The sequence below is a fragment of the Alnus glutinosa genome, chromosome 2, assembly GCF_958979055.1.
Source record: "Alnus glutinosa chromosome 2, dhAlnGlut1.1, whole genome shotgun sequence".
Classification (NCBI taxonomy): domain Eukaryota; kingdom Viridiplantae; phylum Streptophyta; class Magnoliopsida; order Fagales; family Betulaceae; genus Alnus; species Alnus glutinosa.
Window position 1 is genome coordinate 5689042 of NC_084887.1, and position 18425 is coordinate 5707466.

At 33.5% G+C, this 18425-nt stretch overlaps 1 protein-coding gene across 3 annotated transcripts; it reads right to left on the reverse strand.

Moving 5' to 3' along the window:
* Window positions 1–10835: 10835 nt before the first annotated feature.
* On the reverse strand, window positions 10836–16554 carry LOC133860744 (G-type lectin S-receptor-like serine/threonine-protein kinase At4g03230). 3 transcript variants are annotated; one of them, XM_062296348.1, is made up of 8 exons: window positions 15099–16549; window positions 13581–14066; window positions 12805–12954; window positions 12444–12658; window positions 12148–12358; window positions 11788–12025; window positions 11544–11685; window positions 10836–11458 (listed from the first exon to the last, which is right to left on the reverse strand). In XM_062296348.1, the coding sequence occupies exons 1-8, from the start codon at window positions 16447–16449 to the stop codon at window positions 11156–11158; spliced, it is 3096 nt and encodes a 1031-aa protein (XP_062152332.1). In that variant the 5' UTR covers window positions 16450–16549; the 3' UTR covers window positions 10836–11155. The 3 variants fall into 3 exon arrangements, with proteins under 3 accessions (XP_062152332.1, XP_062152333.1, XP_062152334.1); XM_062296349.1 differs by lacking the exons at window positions 12148–12358; window positions 12444–12658 and having other exon boundaries at window positions 15099–16554; XM_062296350.1 differs by lacking the exons at window positions 12148–12358; window positions 12444–12658; window positions 12805–12954 and having other exon boundaries at window positions 15099–16554.
* Between the last annotated feature and the right edge of the window lie 1871 nt (window positions 16555–18425).

Here is an 18425-nt window from a genome sequence, read left to right on the forward strand (position 1 = left end):
TTTTGATATCGATATTTTGATAAAAAGTTATCATTATTAGCGGCCACCTATATAACATATATTATTAGCGGCCACTTATATAAGTGGCCGCTAATAATATTTTATCGTCGATATTTTGATAAAAAGTTATCATTATTAGCAGCCAATTATTTGGTTGTTGAACAATTAATTTTAAACGATAATTTGTTATACAAAATCAAAGGGTTTTGTCATTTCTCCCCTATCCATGGAATGTTATCCTCATTTTTTCTCACAAAGTCTAGGTACAGGCATAAGTTGCGGAATGTTGAGGATTTTTTCATTTCCATTGACTCAAACTTTATCTTGCATGGGTGCTCAATACTAAAATTACTGAAGTCACTAATTAATTGATGGCAGCTTAAAATACAATTTGAAAGACATGACAAGATCCAATTTCTTGCTTGTGATCAATCGTGATATGACATGCTTTGGATTTTTTAATCATCTTGGTGCTTTAGTCTCATCGATCGTGGTAAGATCAAATAATCATACAAACTTGGCTCTATGATAGGATCGCATGATCAATCGAACATCCGATCGATCCTAGTGCATTAGTTTGATCTAACTTGACTCCATGAATTTTGTTTTAGTATGATCAATTACGATAAGAACATCTGATCAATCCTTTTGTAGCTATTTCAATCAATCATGACTCTATGGATTTTTTTCTATTCTTGTACATTAGAATTGTCAATCATAATACAAACATCCGATCGATTGTGGTAAGACCATCCGAACGATCCTTGTGCATAAGACCGATCATTGTGCATTAATCCGATCGATTGTGATAAGATTGTTGGATTGATTGAACATTAAATTGATCTAACATATGATTGATCCTAAGCACTAATCCAATCAATTGTGATATACTTTAGCCTCATAAACTATGACTACATTTTCATTTGGGCCTTCAAACTTTAAAAATTGACATCGGAGCCCCCTAAACTACTACCGTGTGTCAAATTATACATTTTGTCATTTTTATGCTCAAAATGAACTTGAGTTTATTAAAAAAAATTACCATTTGCTAAAAATGAAAATTATTAAAAAATAAACAAAAGGGGGAAAACTAAAAATAACAAAAAGGGGTGGCCTTTTTCATATTAGCTCCATTAATTTTTGTTATTTTTATTTTAATAAATTCAAGGGTATTTTGGGTAGACAAATGCAAACATGTCTAATTTGACATACAATGGTAGTTCAAGGGCTCCGGATGCCACTTTTTAAAGTTTGGTGGTGTAAATGAAAATGTAGTGTCGATTACAATAAAAAAAAATATAAATCTATTAAAAATATAAATAAATAAACTTTATTATTTTTTGTAATCAACACATGTCACGTTTCTATTGGGTATGATGTGGTAAACAAACAGATTTTGTTAACTTGGTGGACGAATAACGAGTTCAGGTAGTGATTCGTAATTTTAGTTTATCAAAAGGACCCTACAATAATTTTTTGTACTACAGGAGTGATTCGTAATTTAGGCCAACCTAAGAAAAAATGATGCAATTATCCCAAAATTAGGTGCCAACCACAGTGACATCTAAATTCACTTTGATACCATAGGAAACGATTTGTTAATTAGGCTAATTACAGGGATTGATTGTGCACTTTTCCCTTTTATAAAAAATAAAATAATATTGATCTTGTATAACAAAAAAAAAAAAAATCTTATAAACCTATTAATTTTTTTTTTTTAAAAAAAATAAATAAATATTGAAGCCTATTAAATATGATTTTTTATAGGTTTTTTATCTAAAATTTTAACAGCTTTATATTATTTTTTATATATATATTTTTTCTAAGTTTATTTTTTTTAATATAATTTAATAGGTTTAAACATTTTTTTTTTTTTAAGAAAAAATTACTATTAGCGTCGACACACACCTGTCGACGCTGATAAATTTATATCAGCGTCTAGTTTAGTTGACACTGGTATATAAACTACGCCGTTTTGACTAAAATTTTTAGGCGGGATTCTTGGCGCTACTAATTTCGCACGAAATTTTTGTCTGCTCGTTTTCCCCAACTCAAATATTCCTTTGCCCTAAGAGAAATGATCCCTACACTCATTTCTCACAACAGCTCCACAACAAGCTGACATGGCTGGTAATATTTTATTATTTTTTTTGTTTTCTTTTGTTTTCTTTTTGTAAAAAAATAATAAAATATTACCAGCCACATCAGCTTGTTGTGGAGCTGTTGTGAGAAATGAGTGTATGAATCATTTCTATTGCCCTAATATCACGATTCACACCTCCATCTCTCCCTGTCCCTCATTTTCTCCAAATCAACTCTCTCTCTCTCTCTCTCTCTCTCTCTCTCGCATTTTCTACATTGTTTCTGGCGACCCAGCCCCGGTGATTTTACAGAGTAGTAAGTTCTTCTCCCTCTCTCTCTCTCTCTCTCTCGAACTCATCTTTTTTTTCTCTTTTCTTGTTTTGCTGCAAAACCGAGAATTTGCTTTCAACAAGTGGTTTGCTCTTAAATTCCTTCACTTTTTATTCCAAAATAAGGATAAGATCACTGACTTAGGAGTGATCTTATTCTAGCCATGATGTTTTAGAAGTTAGGGGTTTTATTCTCTTATTGATTTCCCCTCTTTTCTTTCCATGGACAATTTGTTTTAGCTTTTAGAAGCTTTTGTGTGTGTGTATATATATATATATATATATTAACTTGAGTGGCTGAAATTATAGGTTGATTTTATTTTGCATTTCTTCGTTTCTATATAGAAGTGAATATATTTGTAACTTCCCTAGGAATGAACCTTATGCTCTGAGGATGTTTTCCACAAAATAATGGAAATTGTTAATTGATAAATTGCATTATAGTAACAATTCCTTCTGCAGTACTTTTATGACTTATAAACTTCTGAAAAAATTTAAGATCTCTTTCATAAACATAATTGGTATGTTTTATAAATTTCGTACAAGGGAAACAAAATGCAGTAGGTATGTATAAATCCTAAATGACATTGGCAATGAAAAATATTGATTAATTAAAAACAGTGCAATTACGGGATTGATTGTAGGACATTATTGGATTCGTGTGTAATTGGAAAGGATCTTCACTTTCTGTTTGGTTGCTGAGAAAATTGAAACAAGAGGACAGGATTAGGAAATTGATTTATTGATTTTCCGTAGCAGGCTCTATATTTGGAAATAATAATGTTTTGGGTTTGCAAAATTATTATCAAACTCTAATTTTAGTATGATTAGCTTAAGCATGATTTGTTATTTCCATATATGAAAAAGAAAAGAGAACCAAGTGCATCCTTGATGTTGTGAGCCATGCTTTATTGCAGGGATATCATTCTTGCACATGCATTGTGGAGCCAAGGATGCAAAGTATTGGCCTTGGCACTACAAAGCCGAATCAGTGAGGTAGTTTTGTACTTTCTTGTATAATCCTTGATGAGTTATTTATCAACGAAAAAGTGAAAACCCTGATACCTGAATAGCATATCTACCTCCTCCCCTCTTTGTTTTCTATCATCTCTTAATTGTCAACAGTTTTTTCTCAGATTTTTGGAGTTGACATGCATCCAGGTATGCTCATTTGTAGTTGTTACATTTTCTAAGCTATTCTAATTCTCTAAACCTTTTGATATTAAGGCTGGCAAGAGCAGGACTGGCATTATTTAAATGTAAAGGGATGTTAAGATTTTGGACACGTTGCTGAATGTAGCGTAGATATATTTTTTGAAACATATTTTTGATACTGTTTCCACCAAAATTTTTAGCTTAGATGAAAAGGATTTAAAAAGTGAAAGATATGGTGGATATTGACTACTTGAAGGTTTATGTACAAAACTTGATTCTTCTGCATAAAGGTTGTTGTTACCCAGAGAATTTACATCTTTTTGAGATCATGAAGGTTATTTCTCTATTATGTAAGGCTAATTTTCTCCAAATTTTTTTATGATTATGTACAACTGCAAAAATTGGAGAGAGAATATTATTGGATCATGGGACATGTGGTTATTGGTGAAACTGCAGTTGTAGGAAACAGAGTTTCATTGATGCATGTAAGTCAATTTCATTTTTTTTTTTTGATGGAAGGGTTGTTTGGTTATCATTGTTTCAAGCCGCCAAATATTTTGAAAACACATTACTAGATTTTCTTTTTATACTTCTTTCATTTGTTTGTTTGTTTGTTTAATTTCTAAACAATTGTTTCATCAGAACTTCTGGGTGAGAAACAATTTAGGATGATCTGTATTATGCTTGTAGAGATTAAATTGTATTATGCTTGTAGAGATTAAATTAATGCTCTCATGTTCAGAGCTTAACTGACTGACCTAGTGTTCCCAACAAGTAATTTTTACCTTGGCAAGTTGAACACGTTCCACCAACGGGCCATGAACTTATTAACTTATGTAATACAATTTTGCTTATGAGATGTACTTCTTTTAGAATATCTGCTCTCATTCTGAATTTCTGCATTACAATATGCATGTAGAGATTTAATTAATGCAGTGAGGATGGGTAGATTTGAATTAAAAACAATATATATATATATATATATATATATATATATATATTCATTTTTTAATAGTATTAGTGGCCACATACGTGTCGCTGCTAATAGTCTAGTATTAGCGGCGACTCTTGGACTCGATTAACAAAAAGTTGCAGTGAGTAAAATTATATTTAGCGGCCACCAAGTTTGTCGCTATACAACAATTATTAGCGGCGAGTCAAAAATGTGGCCGCTAATAGTCTTTAACGTTAGACTATTAGCGGCCACTCTTTAGCGGCCGAATTTGGTTGCTGTTGATCAATAGCAGTCAAAATAATATTATTAGCGGCCAAATTTACTGGCCGCTAATAAGAAATTTTTTTAGAGTGATTAATTATAATTACTGATTTTGTGTATGCATGAAACCCCCATAAATGTTTAATTAATTATCGGAGTTTTTTTAAAACACCAATAATATGCCGGTGATTATTTATATACATGGCAAAATTATGGGCGGCTTATACTTTAAACTGTCGATATATAATTTATTGGTATTTATATACCAACAATACCAATAAATTGATGATGTAGTTGATCATATGATCAAATTCTGACAGCGGATGTCTGCATGGAGTAAGGACCATCAGAGACATGTCGGGAGAGTCAGCAGGAAAAAGCTTTTACTCTTTAGTTAGCAAGGGTAAAAAGGTCAATTTCTCTAAAAGAGAGAGGTAAGGTAATCATAAACTTGATAGTTATGTGAAGATACCTGAAATTAGTTGCCCACCCTTCCTTATGTCGAGTGTCTACAAATAGGGTAGAGTCTTCGCCAGTTCTTGCCAACTAAACATGATACTCAAGCAAAAGAATCAAACAAGCAACTATTGATTGCGATTGTAATAGTGAGTTGAAGTTTAAATACATGCTTCAAGATTTAATTGAGGATTGATGAACTTGATTTAGTCGAAAATCTAGGCAGCCAACTCTGGCTCAACTTGATCTGGGCTTGTTTGGCAAGTGAGGAAAAATTCTATTAGTATATTTTTATTTTTTTAAAAAACAATCAACTTCAAAACTTTTTAACTTTATATTATGATGTGAATTTTAAATGTGAATTAAAAATTCTATTAAGTGCACGAATCGTTTGCAATAAAGGGTTTTGCAAGTGCGAGGTCGATCCCACAGGGAATTGTGTTTTTGAAAACAAATTTATGACTAAATTAATCAAATCCTAACCTAGTTCTAAAAGTTAAGAGATTTTGATTTTTGATAAATAAAAAAAAAAAACATAAACTAAATAAAGTAAAATAAAACAAAAGAAAAGGTACTAAGGTTTTGGAATCCACACCCACCAAATCATAGCAACATATTCTCATGTTCATCAATACACATCCGAAGTTCTTACCATACAAATCTTATATATGCTTTACTATGCTTCAAAAAATCATTAAATCATTCAATGAATCCGTTCTTTGCACAAATCACAAAAGATATCCGGTTTAAACCAAATAATCAAATGTATCCGTAGAACGAAACACAATGAATATCCAACATTTTGATAAATAAATACCCCCAAGCAATCAATTATGTGAAATTATCTCAAATCATCAAATGTATCCTTGAATCACAAAAGATATTCAAGAATTATCCCACAAATTGAAAAGAAGTAAAACATTGAAAAAATTAAACCAAATAAAATCGGATAGTATAAACTTACATGAAAATATTGTTACTCTTCAATGGTGAGGCTTCATCCTCAACCTTAGTTGAAAAATTAGCTACACATGGCTATGAAAAATAAATCTTAAACTAAAGAAAAAACTAAACTAAAAAGAAAAGAATATATTTGGTCTCTAGCTTCTCTCCCTTTTTCTCTTGAGGCTTAGAGGTCTATTTATAGAGAGAAAACAAATCCTAGAAGCCCTAGAATTTCTAGAAAAATCGGAGGTTAGTCTCCTAGTTTGAGTAGGAAACTCAAAACACAATCCAAGAAGGAAAAGGACTCCAAATTCGTCCAGATTTGTGGCCTTTTATTGTGGGGCACTTTTGGCATAGTAGACGTCCGAATTAGGAAAATCCTATTTCATAATGATTTGTAGAAAATTGAGTTAGATCTCCAATGCCACTTGATTCACCTTAATCGGATATTTGAGCTGAAAGTTATGGCCAAAATACTATAACATGTGTAGAATCTGAATTCTAATCCGATTTTGACTCCAATTAGAGAAATTCCGATTTAGTCCTCTCCTTGATTTGGTTGAACATAACCACATCATCTAGGTCTTCTCAAAGTGTGATTTCTTTCACCATAAAGCTATTGTTTTCTCTCAATGACCTGCAAAATACTAAAATACCAAAACTAATAAAAAACATTAGAAAATAACAACACTAAAGGTTTAGTAAATTCTATTAAGGGGTCTACATATGCAATATTTGGCACTCATCAAATACCTCCAAGCTTACATTTTGCTAGTCCCTTAGCAAAACAAAACAAAACAAAACATAAAATGAAAGCTTGAAACATAAATCCTCTTTCGTTGGAGAAACGATTGCATTTAGCATATGCAACAAACCTTTTAAACCCATAGGACTCCCTAGTGGACGAGTGAAGTCTCGTGAGGGTTTGCCAGGAATGATAACCACAAACATTTTAAAGCACTATGTTGTTGATAAACAAGAATCCACACAAACATATGGTTTAGACATCATGAGTAAGTTTAACAAACTGAACAACATACTCACATCATCAGGACATCAAAAATCATTTAACTCATAGTTGGAAAATTGAGACCACTCATGCTCAAATAAGTGTAAAGTGCGATTAACATAGATTCGTGAGGTTTCAATTTTCTCAAAGTTTGTATACCTCAAAATTCATAGGAATCTTATCAGATGAAACAACCAAGGCTTAAATCATTTTTTATTTTTTTATTTTTTTTTTATAGGCTGTGCAATGTCTGACTCCCTCAAGCTTTCTAATTGACCTATGTAACGAGTGTTGGGCCAGTGACTCCCAAACCAGATGGTTTTAGGGCACTAGATGTAGAAACATCCCTAAGGGCTTAATTACTCAAGTCAAAAAGGCTACAAAGTCAAACTAGTCATACGATCAACCAAATTGAATTTCTCATCTTTTTACGCGAACACTCACTGCTTAATGAGGCAAGAGGCCCGGTTACTCAATGAGAAGTCAAACTGATGATTTTATTATTATTATTCTTTTCTTTTTTTTTTCTTTTTTTTTTTTAATTTAAGCCAAAATTTCATCAACAAATCATCCTACAAATCTTAAGACACACATTCCTCAATTCAAATCTCATACCTCACAGAATCAATACTAATGTGCTTGTGATAAATAGTTCAAACAAGTGAAGTCTCTCTAATCCAACAAATGAGTCAAAAGATTTAGATTTTAATAACATGCAGTGTTCAACATGTTAAACAAACCAATGACATAAAAACCACAGTTACGATGTAATCATGCTCAAACAACAACCTAGCACAATTTTTTTTTTTTTTTGAACAAAAATACAAATAAACAAACAAACAAACAAATAGACAAAGTGTTTTTCCATACCCCCAAACTTGAATTACACATTGTCCTCAATGTGTAGTATAGAAATACATTACCAGAAGTAAGGAAACATCAAGGTGTGAAAAAGGCCAGGGCGTCCCCCAAACTTAAACACTAAAATACCTGTCAACAAAACTAACAACAATATTTTCTAATAGAAACAAACATCAAAAGGTTAAATGCTGTCAGAAACAAAAATAAAATGACAAGAAATTTAATGAAAAAGTAAAAAGAACTCAGAAATTTAATGCAGAAAATAAAATACCAAAAGGAATTACCATACCTGTCCCGATCATGTGGATGTCCAACCAATCCCTTCCACCCTTTCTTCTTTAAAATTTGATAGCACTCTGGGAGGATATTTCCCCATCGTAGGTAGCCAACTTGCTTGCTTGAAAATATTTTCTTGGGACTATGATTCCTAGATTTATGCGCTTGTCTGCATAAATCATTGAGAATCTTGGCATACGATGGCTCTTTAAGACATTGAAGAATTAAAGCTTTGGATTCATGATGTTTCTCAAGAGGGACAATGATGAAGGAATGAGCTTCAGTACTCACTTCCTTGTCATTGGATGGACTTGTATCTGTTGGGGGCTCAATTTTTTCTTTATGTTCAACTTGCTCCTCTTGTTCAATTTGGTCTCTGTGTTCAATTTGCTCCTCTTTCTCTTATTGCTCCTCTATGTCATCCACTATTTGCTCCTCTTTTCCTTCTTCCCCTATGTGCTCAATTTGCTCATCTTTTCCTTCCTCCTCATTGTTATCCACAATTTCTTTACTCTCGAGTATGGTGGTGTCAGGGACATGCTCATGACAAGAATGGCTAGCATCATCCTCATTAATCATGTAGTGCCCTTCAGCCATCAACTGATTTTGAAGCTCTTCTTCCTTCATTCTGTTGAATTCAGCAACCAGATAATCAATATGTCCTTCTATCTTGGCAAGATTCTGTATATTCTCGTTATCGCTTATAGAGGCAGTCTTAAGCTCTTGCATAGCCTGGTTATTGCTCATGGTGACACTCTTAAGCTCTTGCATCATCTGGTTGTTGCTCATGGTTACCTTCTTAAGCTCTTGTATATTTCGGTTGCTTGTCTGAATGAATGCTTGGAGTGTTTCTTCCAATGATAATCTTTGTGCAGATAATTGTAGGATGAAGGAGGAGAAGATTGGTGATTGATCTGCGGATACTCGGGATGGTGCAGATCATGGTATTGGGGAGCACAATTTCCCATGGCTTGAGCTTGCCAGGAGAAATTAGGATGGTTCCTCCAGTCCAAATTGTAAACATTGGAATTTGACTCAAATCCCGAACTGGAGAAATTTGTGTTCATTTGATCATATAAAAAATTGGAGCCTCGTCCCCAGGATGGACAATTACTAGAACTGTGATAAGGATTGGAGCAATATGAACATGGTTTATGTGGGTAAACATTGTGAGTGTAGTTGGTAGGAGCAGGTGTCCTACCACTAGGCGAAGCATGTTGTGCAGAATTTTTTTTATAATTATTCGTTCTTTGCACAAATCACAAAAGATATCCGGTTTAAACCAAATCATCAAATGTATCCGTAGAACGAAACACAATGAATATCCAACATTTTGATAAATAAATACCCCCAAGTAATCAATTATGTGAAATTATCTCAAATCATCAAATGTATCATTGAATTACAAAAGATATCCAAGAATTATCCCACAAATTAAAAAGAAGTAAAACATTGAAAAAATTAAACCAAATAAAATCGGATAGTATAAACTTACATGAAAATATTGTTACTCTTCAATGGTGAGGCTTCATCCTCAACCTTAGTTGAAAAATTAGCTACACATGGCTATGAAAAATAAATTCTAAACTAAAGAAAAAACTAAACTAAAAAGAAAAGAATATATTTGGTCTCTAGCTTCTCTCCCTTTTTCTTTTGAGGCTTAGAGGTCTATTTATAGGGAGAAAACAAATCCTAGAAGCCCTAGAATTCCTAGAAAAATCGGAGGTTAGTCTCCTAGTTTGAGTAATAAACTCAAAACACAATCCAAGAAGGAAAAGGACTCCAAATTCGTCCAGATTTGTGGCCTTTTATTGTGGGGCACTTTTGGCATAGCAGACGTCCGAATTAGGAATATCCTATTTCATAATGATTTGTAGAAAATTGAGTTAGATCTCTAACGCCACTTGATTCACCTTAATCGGATATTTGAGCTGAAAGTTATGGCCAAAATACTATAACATGTGCAGAATCTGAATTCTAATCCGATTTTGACTCCAATTAGAGAAATTCCGATTTAATCCTTGATTTGGTTGAACATAACCACATCATCTAGGTCTTCTCAAAGTGTGATTTCTTTCACCATAAAGCTATTGTTTTCTCTCAATGACCTGCAAAATACTAAAATACCAAAACTAACAAAAGAATTAGAAAATAACAAAACTAAAGGTTTAGTAAATGCAAATTAAGGGGTCTACATATGCAATATTTGGCACTCATCATATTACATCAATGAATTTTTATTATTATTTAAATAAAAAAAATCACTACAATACAATTTTTTTTTTTTTTTCATTTTTCCATCCAAATTCTTTTTACTTTTTCACTTTTTAATATAAATTATTCTTACTTTATATCACATTTGTCATTTCTTACTATTACCCTAAAAAAATTCAACTCACACTCACCAAACATACCCGCACTACTCAAATCCTCATCCTACTCCCCATCTCCCCCCCCCCAAAAAAAAAAAAAAAAAGAAAGGGAGAAGAAATAAAGAAAAGAAAAATTTAATGTTTAAATCATAAGAGATTATATTCAAACTTCAACTAGAAAAAAGAAGACTAACCAAAATGGTTGCAGGTTATGAGCTATCTTACATATAGGTTGCTTTACAATGACTGAAACAGAATAGTAAAAGAAATTAAAATCATCACCAAATACAGTTACCATAGAGAAGTTTCAAGGAATAGATATGGGGAGAAAAGTTTCATTTGGTTGATGGGCTAATACAATCTTCTTATTTACAGAAACCAATGTTTTGTCCACGAGAACCTTTGCAAGTCTAGTAAAGGACACACTCACGAGAACTTGCGTTGATATCATGCATTACCATGTTCCTTCTAAACTGCTAGTTGATGCCGTATATGTGTCCGGTCTAGTAGAAGAACTAGCTGTGCTGGAAAGGCCTTTTCTTTGAACAAAAACTGGCCCTTTCGGTTTTGGAACTGTTACAGTTTCACTGTCAAGCATAGTAACAACAGTTGAAATGGTGGGGCGGTCATTTGGGTCTTCTTGTACGCATAAGAGTCCAATATTTACGCACTTCACGAATTGATCTGCATTGCAAACTTCACGTAGAGTCTGGTCCATTAAATCCAACACCTTGTTTTCTACCCACAACATCCATGCCTGAGACAATTTCAAAAATCAAAATTTTTAAGGAGCAGTGAATGACCAAAGAAATTAATGACTACAAAGTCTTAAACATACTTACATAACCTATAAGGCTCATGTCTAGTTTCGACAGATAATTCTTTTTTCCACTTATAATCTCAAGTAGAACTACACCAAAGCTAAAAACATCAGATTTGACTGAGAAAAGTCCATTTAATGCATACTCCGGAGACATATAGCCACTGCAATATAATGTTTATCGGTGGATAAGTTAGGATTTTTGTGTCTATATAGAGTTAGGATTGAATTAGCTTTCACAGTTACATTGTCTGCAATTAACTTACTAAGTTCCAGCTAGTCTGGTTGTATTTGCCCCGATTTCTTTGCCTTCAATCATCCTTGCCAAGCCAAAGTCAGATATTTTGGGATCCATCTCCTCATCTAAAAGAATGTTGCTAGTTTTCAAATCTCTATGGATGATCCTCAATCTGGAGTCATGATGAAGATAAACAAGCCCACGAGCTATTCCGAAAATGATTTTGAAGCGCATCTCCCAGTCCAAAGACATGCGTGACTTTTGATCTTGCAAGTTTTCAATTTATCATTCAAGAGAACAATTTTAGCAATAGTAATAAATCAACTTTACTCAAACAAGGTATATTTCAGGCACCGTAAGAGATTAGGAAATGAATTTAGAGAACAACCAAATATAAATGAGTCTAAGCTTTTGTTGGGCATGTACTCATAGAGTAAAATCTTTTCATATCCTTTTACGCAATATCCCTGAAGTCTGACAAGATTTCTATGTTGAAGTTTTCCAATCAACACCACCTCATTTTTAAATTCTTGTAAGCCTTGTCCTGAGACATTTGAGAGCCTTTTTACCGCAATTTCTTGACCTCCTGGAAATGTTCCCTGAGACACCATACTCCCCATATTACCACTAAGCAAAAACTAGTTTACATGAAGATTAAACACCAATTAAAACAGTTGAAATCACCTTGTAAACAGGCCCATAGCCTCCCTCTCCGAGCTTGTTTGCATCTGAGAAGTTATCTGTAGCTACTAGAATGCTATCCAAATCAAAATAAGGTACATCTATGTCTTTTTCATCTTCTTCTCTGAATTGACCAGTGTCTATCAAGTCTTTGACGTGTTTTTCATTGTCTAATGCACGAAGTGCTCGATTTGTTCTATCAGTACTTCTTCTAATTTCTGAGTTCATAAAACAACCGTACCATATATATATATATATTAGTTACATGATAATGACATGAAAGGATAAATAGTTTTATTTTAGTTCAAGGAGACAAAACCCCGAGATTGTGCGTGGTGTGCATTTTGAAAAGCCAGGCCATTACCTTCTTCCTTGGCCATCTTTCTTCTCCATACATATACACAAGTAATGGTACACATGAGAGCAAACACGCTTATAAGAGGTACCAAAATGCTAAGAGCCAACCGCTTCTTTCTTTTTGAAGGCTCTTCTAACAACCCAGGAGGATTACCTTCTACAAGAAAGAAAGAGGACACCCGTTCTGTTTATGATCAATGTGAACAAGCTCCAATGGGAAAATCAAAATGATAATAAATAAAATTCAATATATATATATATATATATATATATCTATTGTTAGGGCAATGTGATCATGACATTGCTAAAGATGATTTTGAAAATATAGGAAACACCTACAAATTTCAACGCAAAATTAGATGTGATTAGTAGCTACATAAATTAAAAGAAAACTTTTGAATTCACGATATGTGCTTAATTAGTTGATCAGGGAAAAATTTTCCTGACAGTACTGGCGATCGAAGTGCATTGGAGCACGGTGTAGGATATCAGAGTTGATAGAAACAGGAAAATACTTTCACTAGCTAGCACAGAATCCTGCTAAGCAATACCATTCGCACTGGTCTGGTTCTTTTTTCAATAAGAGAGGCATGTCAGAATATAGATTAAATAATTAAATTCATATTTTCTTATCAGTTTAAGAGTTTGAGATAAATGGTGATTTAACATGACATCAGAACCAGAGATAACGAGTTCAAACCCTAACTCCAAAAATTCACCTCCTGATTTCAATTAAAATTCCACGTGTTAGTATAGGTTGATAAGTATGATTAGCAATCTAACCTCCAGTGCAATTTAAAGTGGAGCCATTCCATCGGAAGTTTAGGTTGCAAAGGCACCTCTTTCCATCACTTGTTATATTGCAAGTTGAATTTGGCCAGTCCTTGCAGTCTCTAGATGAAGTACAGCTTGGTTCCTGCGGGGGCGCCCAACTAATCTCTACTTCAGCTTCATCTTCAGAACGAAAGTTGCTAGAAAAAGTGAAGTTCATGGTCGCATTAAATGGCAATGACTGATTGAGATGCAGATTTCCTCCTGAATTTCTAGCATTAGGATTTTCTACTTGTTTGACTTGGATGACAATTTTTTGTGTACTTGGATTGATAGTAGCAACACGATAAGTGCCACTTGGTGCCTTGAAGCTAACCTGGCCTGAGGAGGTGTTGCAGTAGAAACTAAAGTACATGGGGTCGCCGCAATTTGGACTAGTGCTCAGCGGATAGGGGATCAGGTTTGTGCCACAAGGCTCACAATTCCTAACCGTAGATTCTGCAAAGGAATAAAATTTGGAATAGCAATTAAACACTAAATGATGAGCTTTGGCCCTTGTTGTATTTAAAATCAGAAATAGAAATTAAAATTTGATCTTAAGGTGCGTTACCGAGTCACTTTCTTTAAAAATTATTAATTTGTCTCCACAAATTTTGACCAATATTTCTGCATGGTATAATGAAGCCCATAAATCCTAATTCAGATCATGAACGGCATCCGTACCATACTAGGTAAAGCAGAAACACAAGCTCATACACTTAAGCATTGCTTGCTTTAAAGCAATCGCCTAGTATGATTTGTGCCTTATAAATGTTATCTTGACTTTTCATTTTTCCTTACGTAGGACTCTATTCTTCCAAGGCAATTTAAAATTTTACATTTAAAACATTTTCAATCCACAAACTATACATATGGAGAGAAATATGAAACATTGTCACCCTAAAAATTAACTTGTGAACATGACAACTATTACTTTTATATATATTTTTTTTTGAAAGAAAAAAAAAAAAAAAAAAAAAAAACCTAAAGCTAGCTAGGGAAACCATCTTCCCACATAGACAAAATGGTCAAAAATTATGTGACAAAAGATCAGATCTCATATATATATATATATATATAGAGAGAGAGAGAGAGAGACACACACACACTAGTTTTGAAAATTGTTTTAACACAGTATTATAAAGCTAACAAGCCGCTTGACAAGGCAAGTACTTCTGTAAATACCCTGATAGACCACCGGTGACAAGTGATCCTGTACATGCAGACAAGGTTATTTCTTCAAATTGTCTAACAAAATTAAATAGAACTATGGATTTTGAGGATAAAAACAAAGATTAGTGCTATGAATTTAAAAATCCACATCGGCAGAAGTGGTTTCTCACTTCCTTTTTAAAATCGATCAATGGTGAAACAAAAAAAAAAAAAAAAAAAAAAAAAAAAAAAAAAAAAAAAAAAATCCCTTTACCAAATTAGCCAGATCAGTATCTATGGATGCAATTTAGCTACTAAATTAATGTGTAAAAGGAGCACCTATAACAGATTTGGGCACGCGAACAAAGAGGTTATGACCACCGTTTGTGTACTCCTCTTGAAGATTACTTAGATCCGACGTCCAAATCCAGCAGATGTCGGTCCCAGTAGTATCATATGCATAAGCTTGGCACTCGCTGTTGTCAAGGCAGTAGTCTTTTCTGCATTCTGTTTCATTCTTTACTTTGAAATCAAAGTCTGGGCTGCCCACTTTCATCATCGTTAAGCTCAAGAACATGTCGCCCTTGTCAGATGATGTCGAATTTCGGGTGCACATTTGCTTACCCAAAAAATCTCTAGAATCCCAATTCGCCTGGAAAGTAGGCTGGAATCCGGGCAAACATTTGCATACCAACCTATTGTTAATATTGCAGCTGCCGAATTTCCCACAACCATTGTAAATGCTACATTCGTCTTCCGGCTCCCTCCATATCAAAGACCAATTTTGCTTGTCCACATCCCAGTTTAGATACTGTAATTCCCCGTTATAATTCATCACTAACCTTGTGTTACTAAAAACCGACGAACATCTGGTATACCCGGGACGCGTCACGCAGTTGCTGTCATTTGATAATAACTTGGCTACGGCATTCGGGAAATTGGGCATTTCATCTGAGCTCAAGAACTTGCCTGACATCCAACTTCTCCAATAATCGCCTGTCTTTTTTGAGATAACGTAGCGGTCCTCTCCTTCTTGATCTTGCTTAAACGTGAAGTTCCCACTTCCCGGGTCACCATCACCTCTCCATGAAGTCAACGTCAACTCTTCATCCATCTTCATATCTGGAAGAAATGTGTCAGTTGGATATTGGAAGCTCTCCCACAGAGTCGTCGCATACTGTTCATCCCTTAAGACCAGGTTTCCAGAATTCATGAGCTTCAAATTTCGATTTGTAGACCGATAATTCTCAACACCTGCTGTCCAATAAACTTTTCTAGTATTGAAATCCCATACCTTAAGCTTGCCATCTTCTGCAATTCCAAAAGAAACTCCTGGGGAATCGTTAAGTACTGGGCTGTCTCTGTTGGCAACCCATACAACTGTTTGTTTATCCCATTTGTACCATATCCCGACATACCTTTCGGGGCTAGCGCTTCCCGTAGCGTTAAAGAATCCCAGTTCAAACCTTTCTCCACTGGAGACAAGCGTTTCTTCATGCTTTAAAGTAATCCACTCGCCACGCTTTAAAGTATCTCTAGCATAGCAATCCACACACTTGTCGGCTTCCAAACCTTGTGTTCTCTTTGGACATGAACACAACAAGAGTATGATCAACAAGAAGAAAGTGGAAGACAGCAAGCAATTAGCTGCAGACAATATGTAGTTGATGTTTCTTCTTTGGCTTACCATTACGAATAAAGCATACAGCTGGTATTGGTAACTAATTTAATTGAAATTTTCAATCATTTCAAGCATACGGAAGATTCTTATCATCTCGTTGCAAAAGATTCTGGTTCTATACACCTCACCGTGTTTCCTGGTCCAAAAATGATATGATGTTCTTGCTTTTTAACTATTTTCCGTTTTTCGTGAGAAAATATTTTCAAAAAATATATTTTTGCTGAAAACATTTTTTTAGCGTTCGGAACTTATTAAAAATTACAAATATTTGTAATACTTTTATTCAATCGAATTAATCTATAAAACTCAATTTTTATTCAAAATATTAAAATATTAATATAAAAATAATTAAAAAATTAATCTAATAATTTGAAGTCCGACTATGGTGTGGTGGAGGGCTGTCAGTAGTCCGATGATGATTCGAGGTACTCCGGTGATAACTCGATTGTGTTTTGTCGATGGCCTGACACTGGCTTGGTATTGGTCTAGTGCTAGCTCGGTGGTGGTTCGGGTTGACCCAGTACTAACCTGGTGGTAGTCCGACGATAGCCTGATGCTAGCTTGGCGGTGGTCCAGTTGTTTAAGAAGGAGAAATTCAAATTCAAAAAATTATTTACGAAATTTAAAACTATAAATTATTTTTCAAAAATAAAAATGTTTTTTTGTCAAATCAAAGCTATTATTTTTTGTCACAGCAAACACAAAAAACATAAAATAAATAAATAATTAATTAATTAATTAAAAAAAGAAAAAAGGAAGGTCTTTATCAGCAATTTTTATTTATTTTAGTCTCCAATTCGTCCATTCCATAAGTTACGCTGCTTTTGCGCATCATTGTCAAGTACCGTCAAACTTTGAATCAATGTCAGCTTTTCAAAAGAAAAAGTAAAAGACACGTGAATAACTAATTGTCAAGGTACCGTCCCACTTTGAATCAATAAACGCCTAGATTCGTTGGTAGATGCATTCCTTTTGTTTCAGAATCTGATATTAATTTTCTAAATTTCTATTTAAAATAGTTAGTTAAAGTTTTAATTTTTCTTTTTTAGCTAACCCTTTCTAAATGTGTTCTTCATCTTATTATCAATTCTTTTTCTCTATCATTTTTTAAATATTTTTTTCTTATCTTTTCTAATCTTTATTTTTTAGGGTTGAATACATTTTGACTCTTCTGATTTAACAACTTTATTTTTTTGCCCCTTGTAATTTATTTTATATAATAGATGTTATCTCATTATAGTTAAAAACTGAGATGGTATCTTCGTCCAACTTTTATCCAAAAATTCACATCAGTAATCTTAAAAAACTTACACGTGCCATATGCCCTATTAAAAATAAAATTGAAAACTGAAAAACTAAAAAGCTAAAAATATTATAATATTATAAAAAACTTTTTTTTAAAAAAAAAAATAGAGGTGAAAAAGCATAAAGAAAGATGAAAAAGAGAGAGAGAGAGAGAGGAAAGCATAAAATACTTAGAGTATGTTGAGATTGCATTAAGGACCGTAAAATGTATTTTTGGTACCTAAAAAGTTGTGTCAAACAAAAAACTGATATGTTTAATAAAAAGTTTTAAAGGTATTTTTTTGACTTATTCCGTAATGAACTTGCCGGATATCTTTATAAAATGAGTTGGATTCTGGAATATAAAGGATGAATGTATGGATGATTTCGTACTTAATGTCATTTGATGAATGAATATACACTTATAGGAATTTGTACATTGAAATGGGTAACAAGTTTGGTTGATTCAAGCCCAATCGAAGCTCCAAAGGGTGTTATTTTCATAGAAGCATGGAAATTAGTATTTTACCCAAACTCTGCCATTGCTATCCAAGTTTATCATGATTTAGGTTGTTCTTATGCATAGCATCGTAGATAGTGTTCTAGGCATTTGTTTAGAATTTCATTTGACCATCCGATTGAGTGTGGTAAGCTGAAGTCATTGCTAAACATGTGCCTTGTACTTTGAAAAACTCCTACAA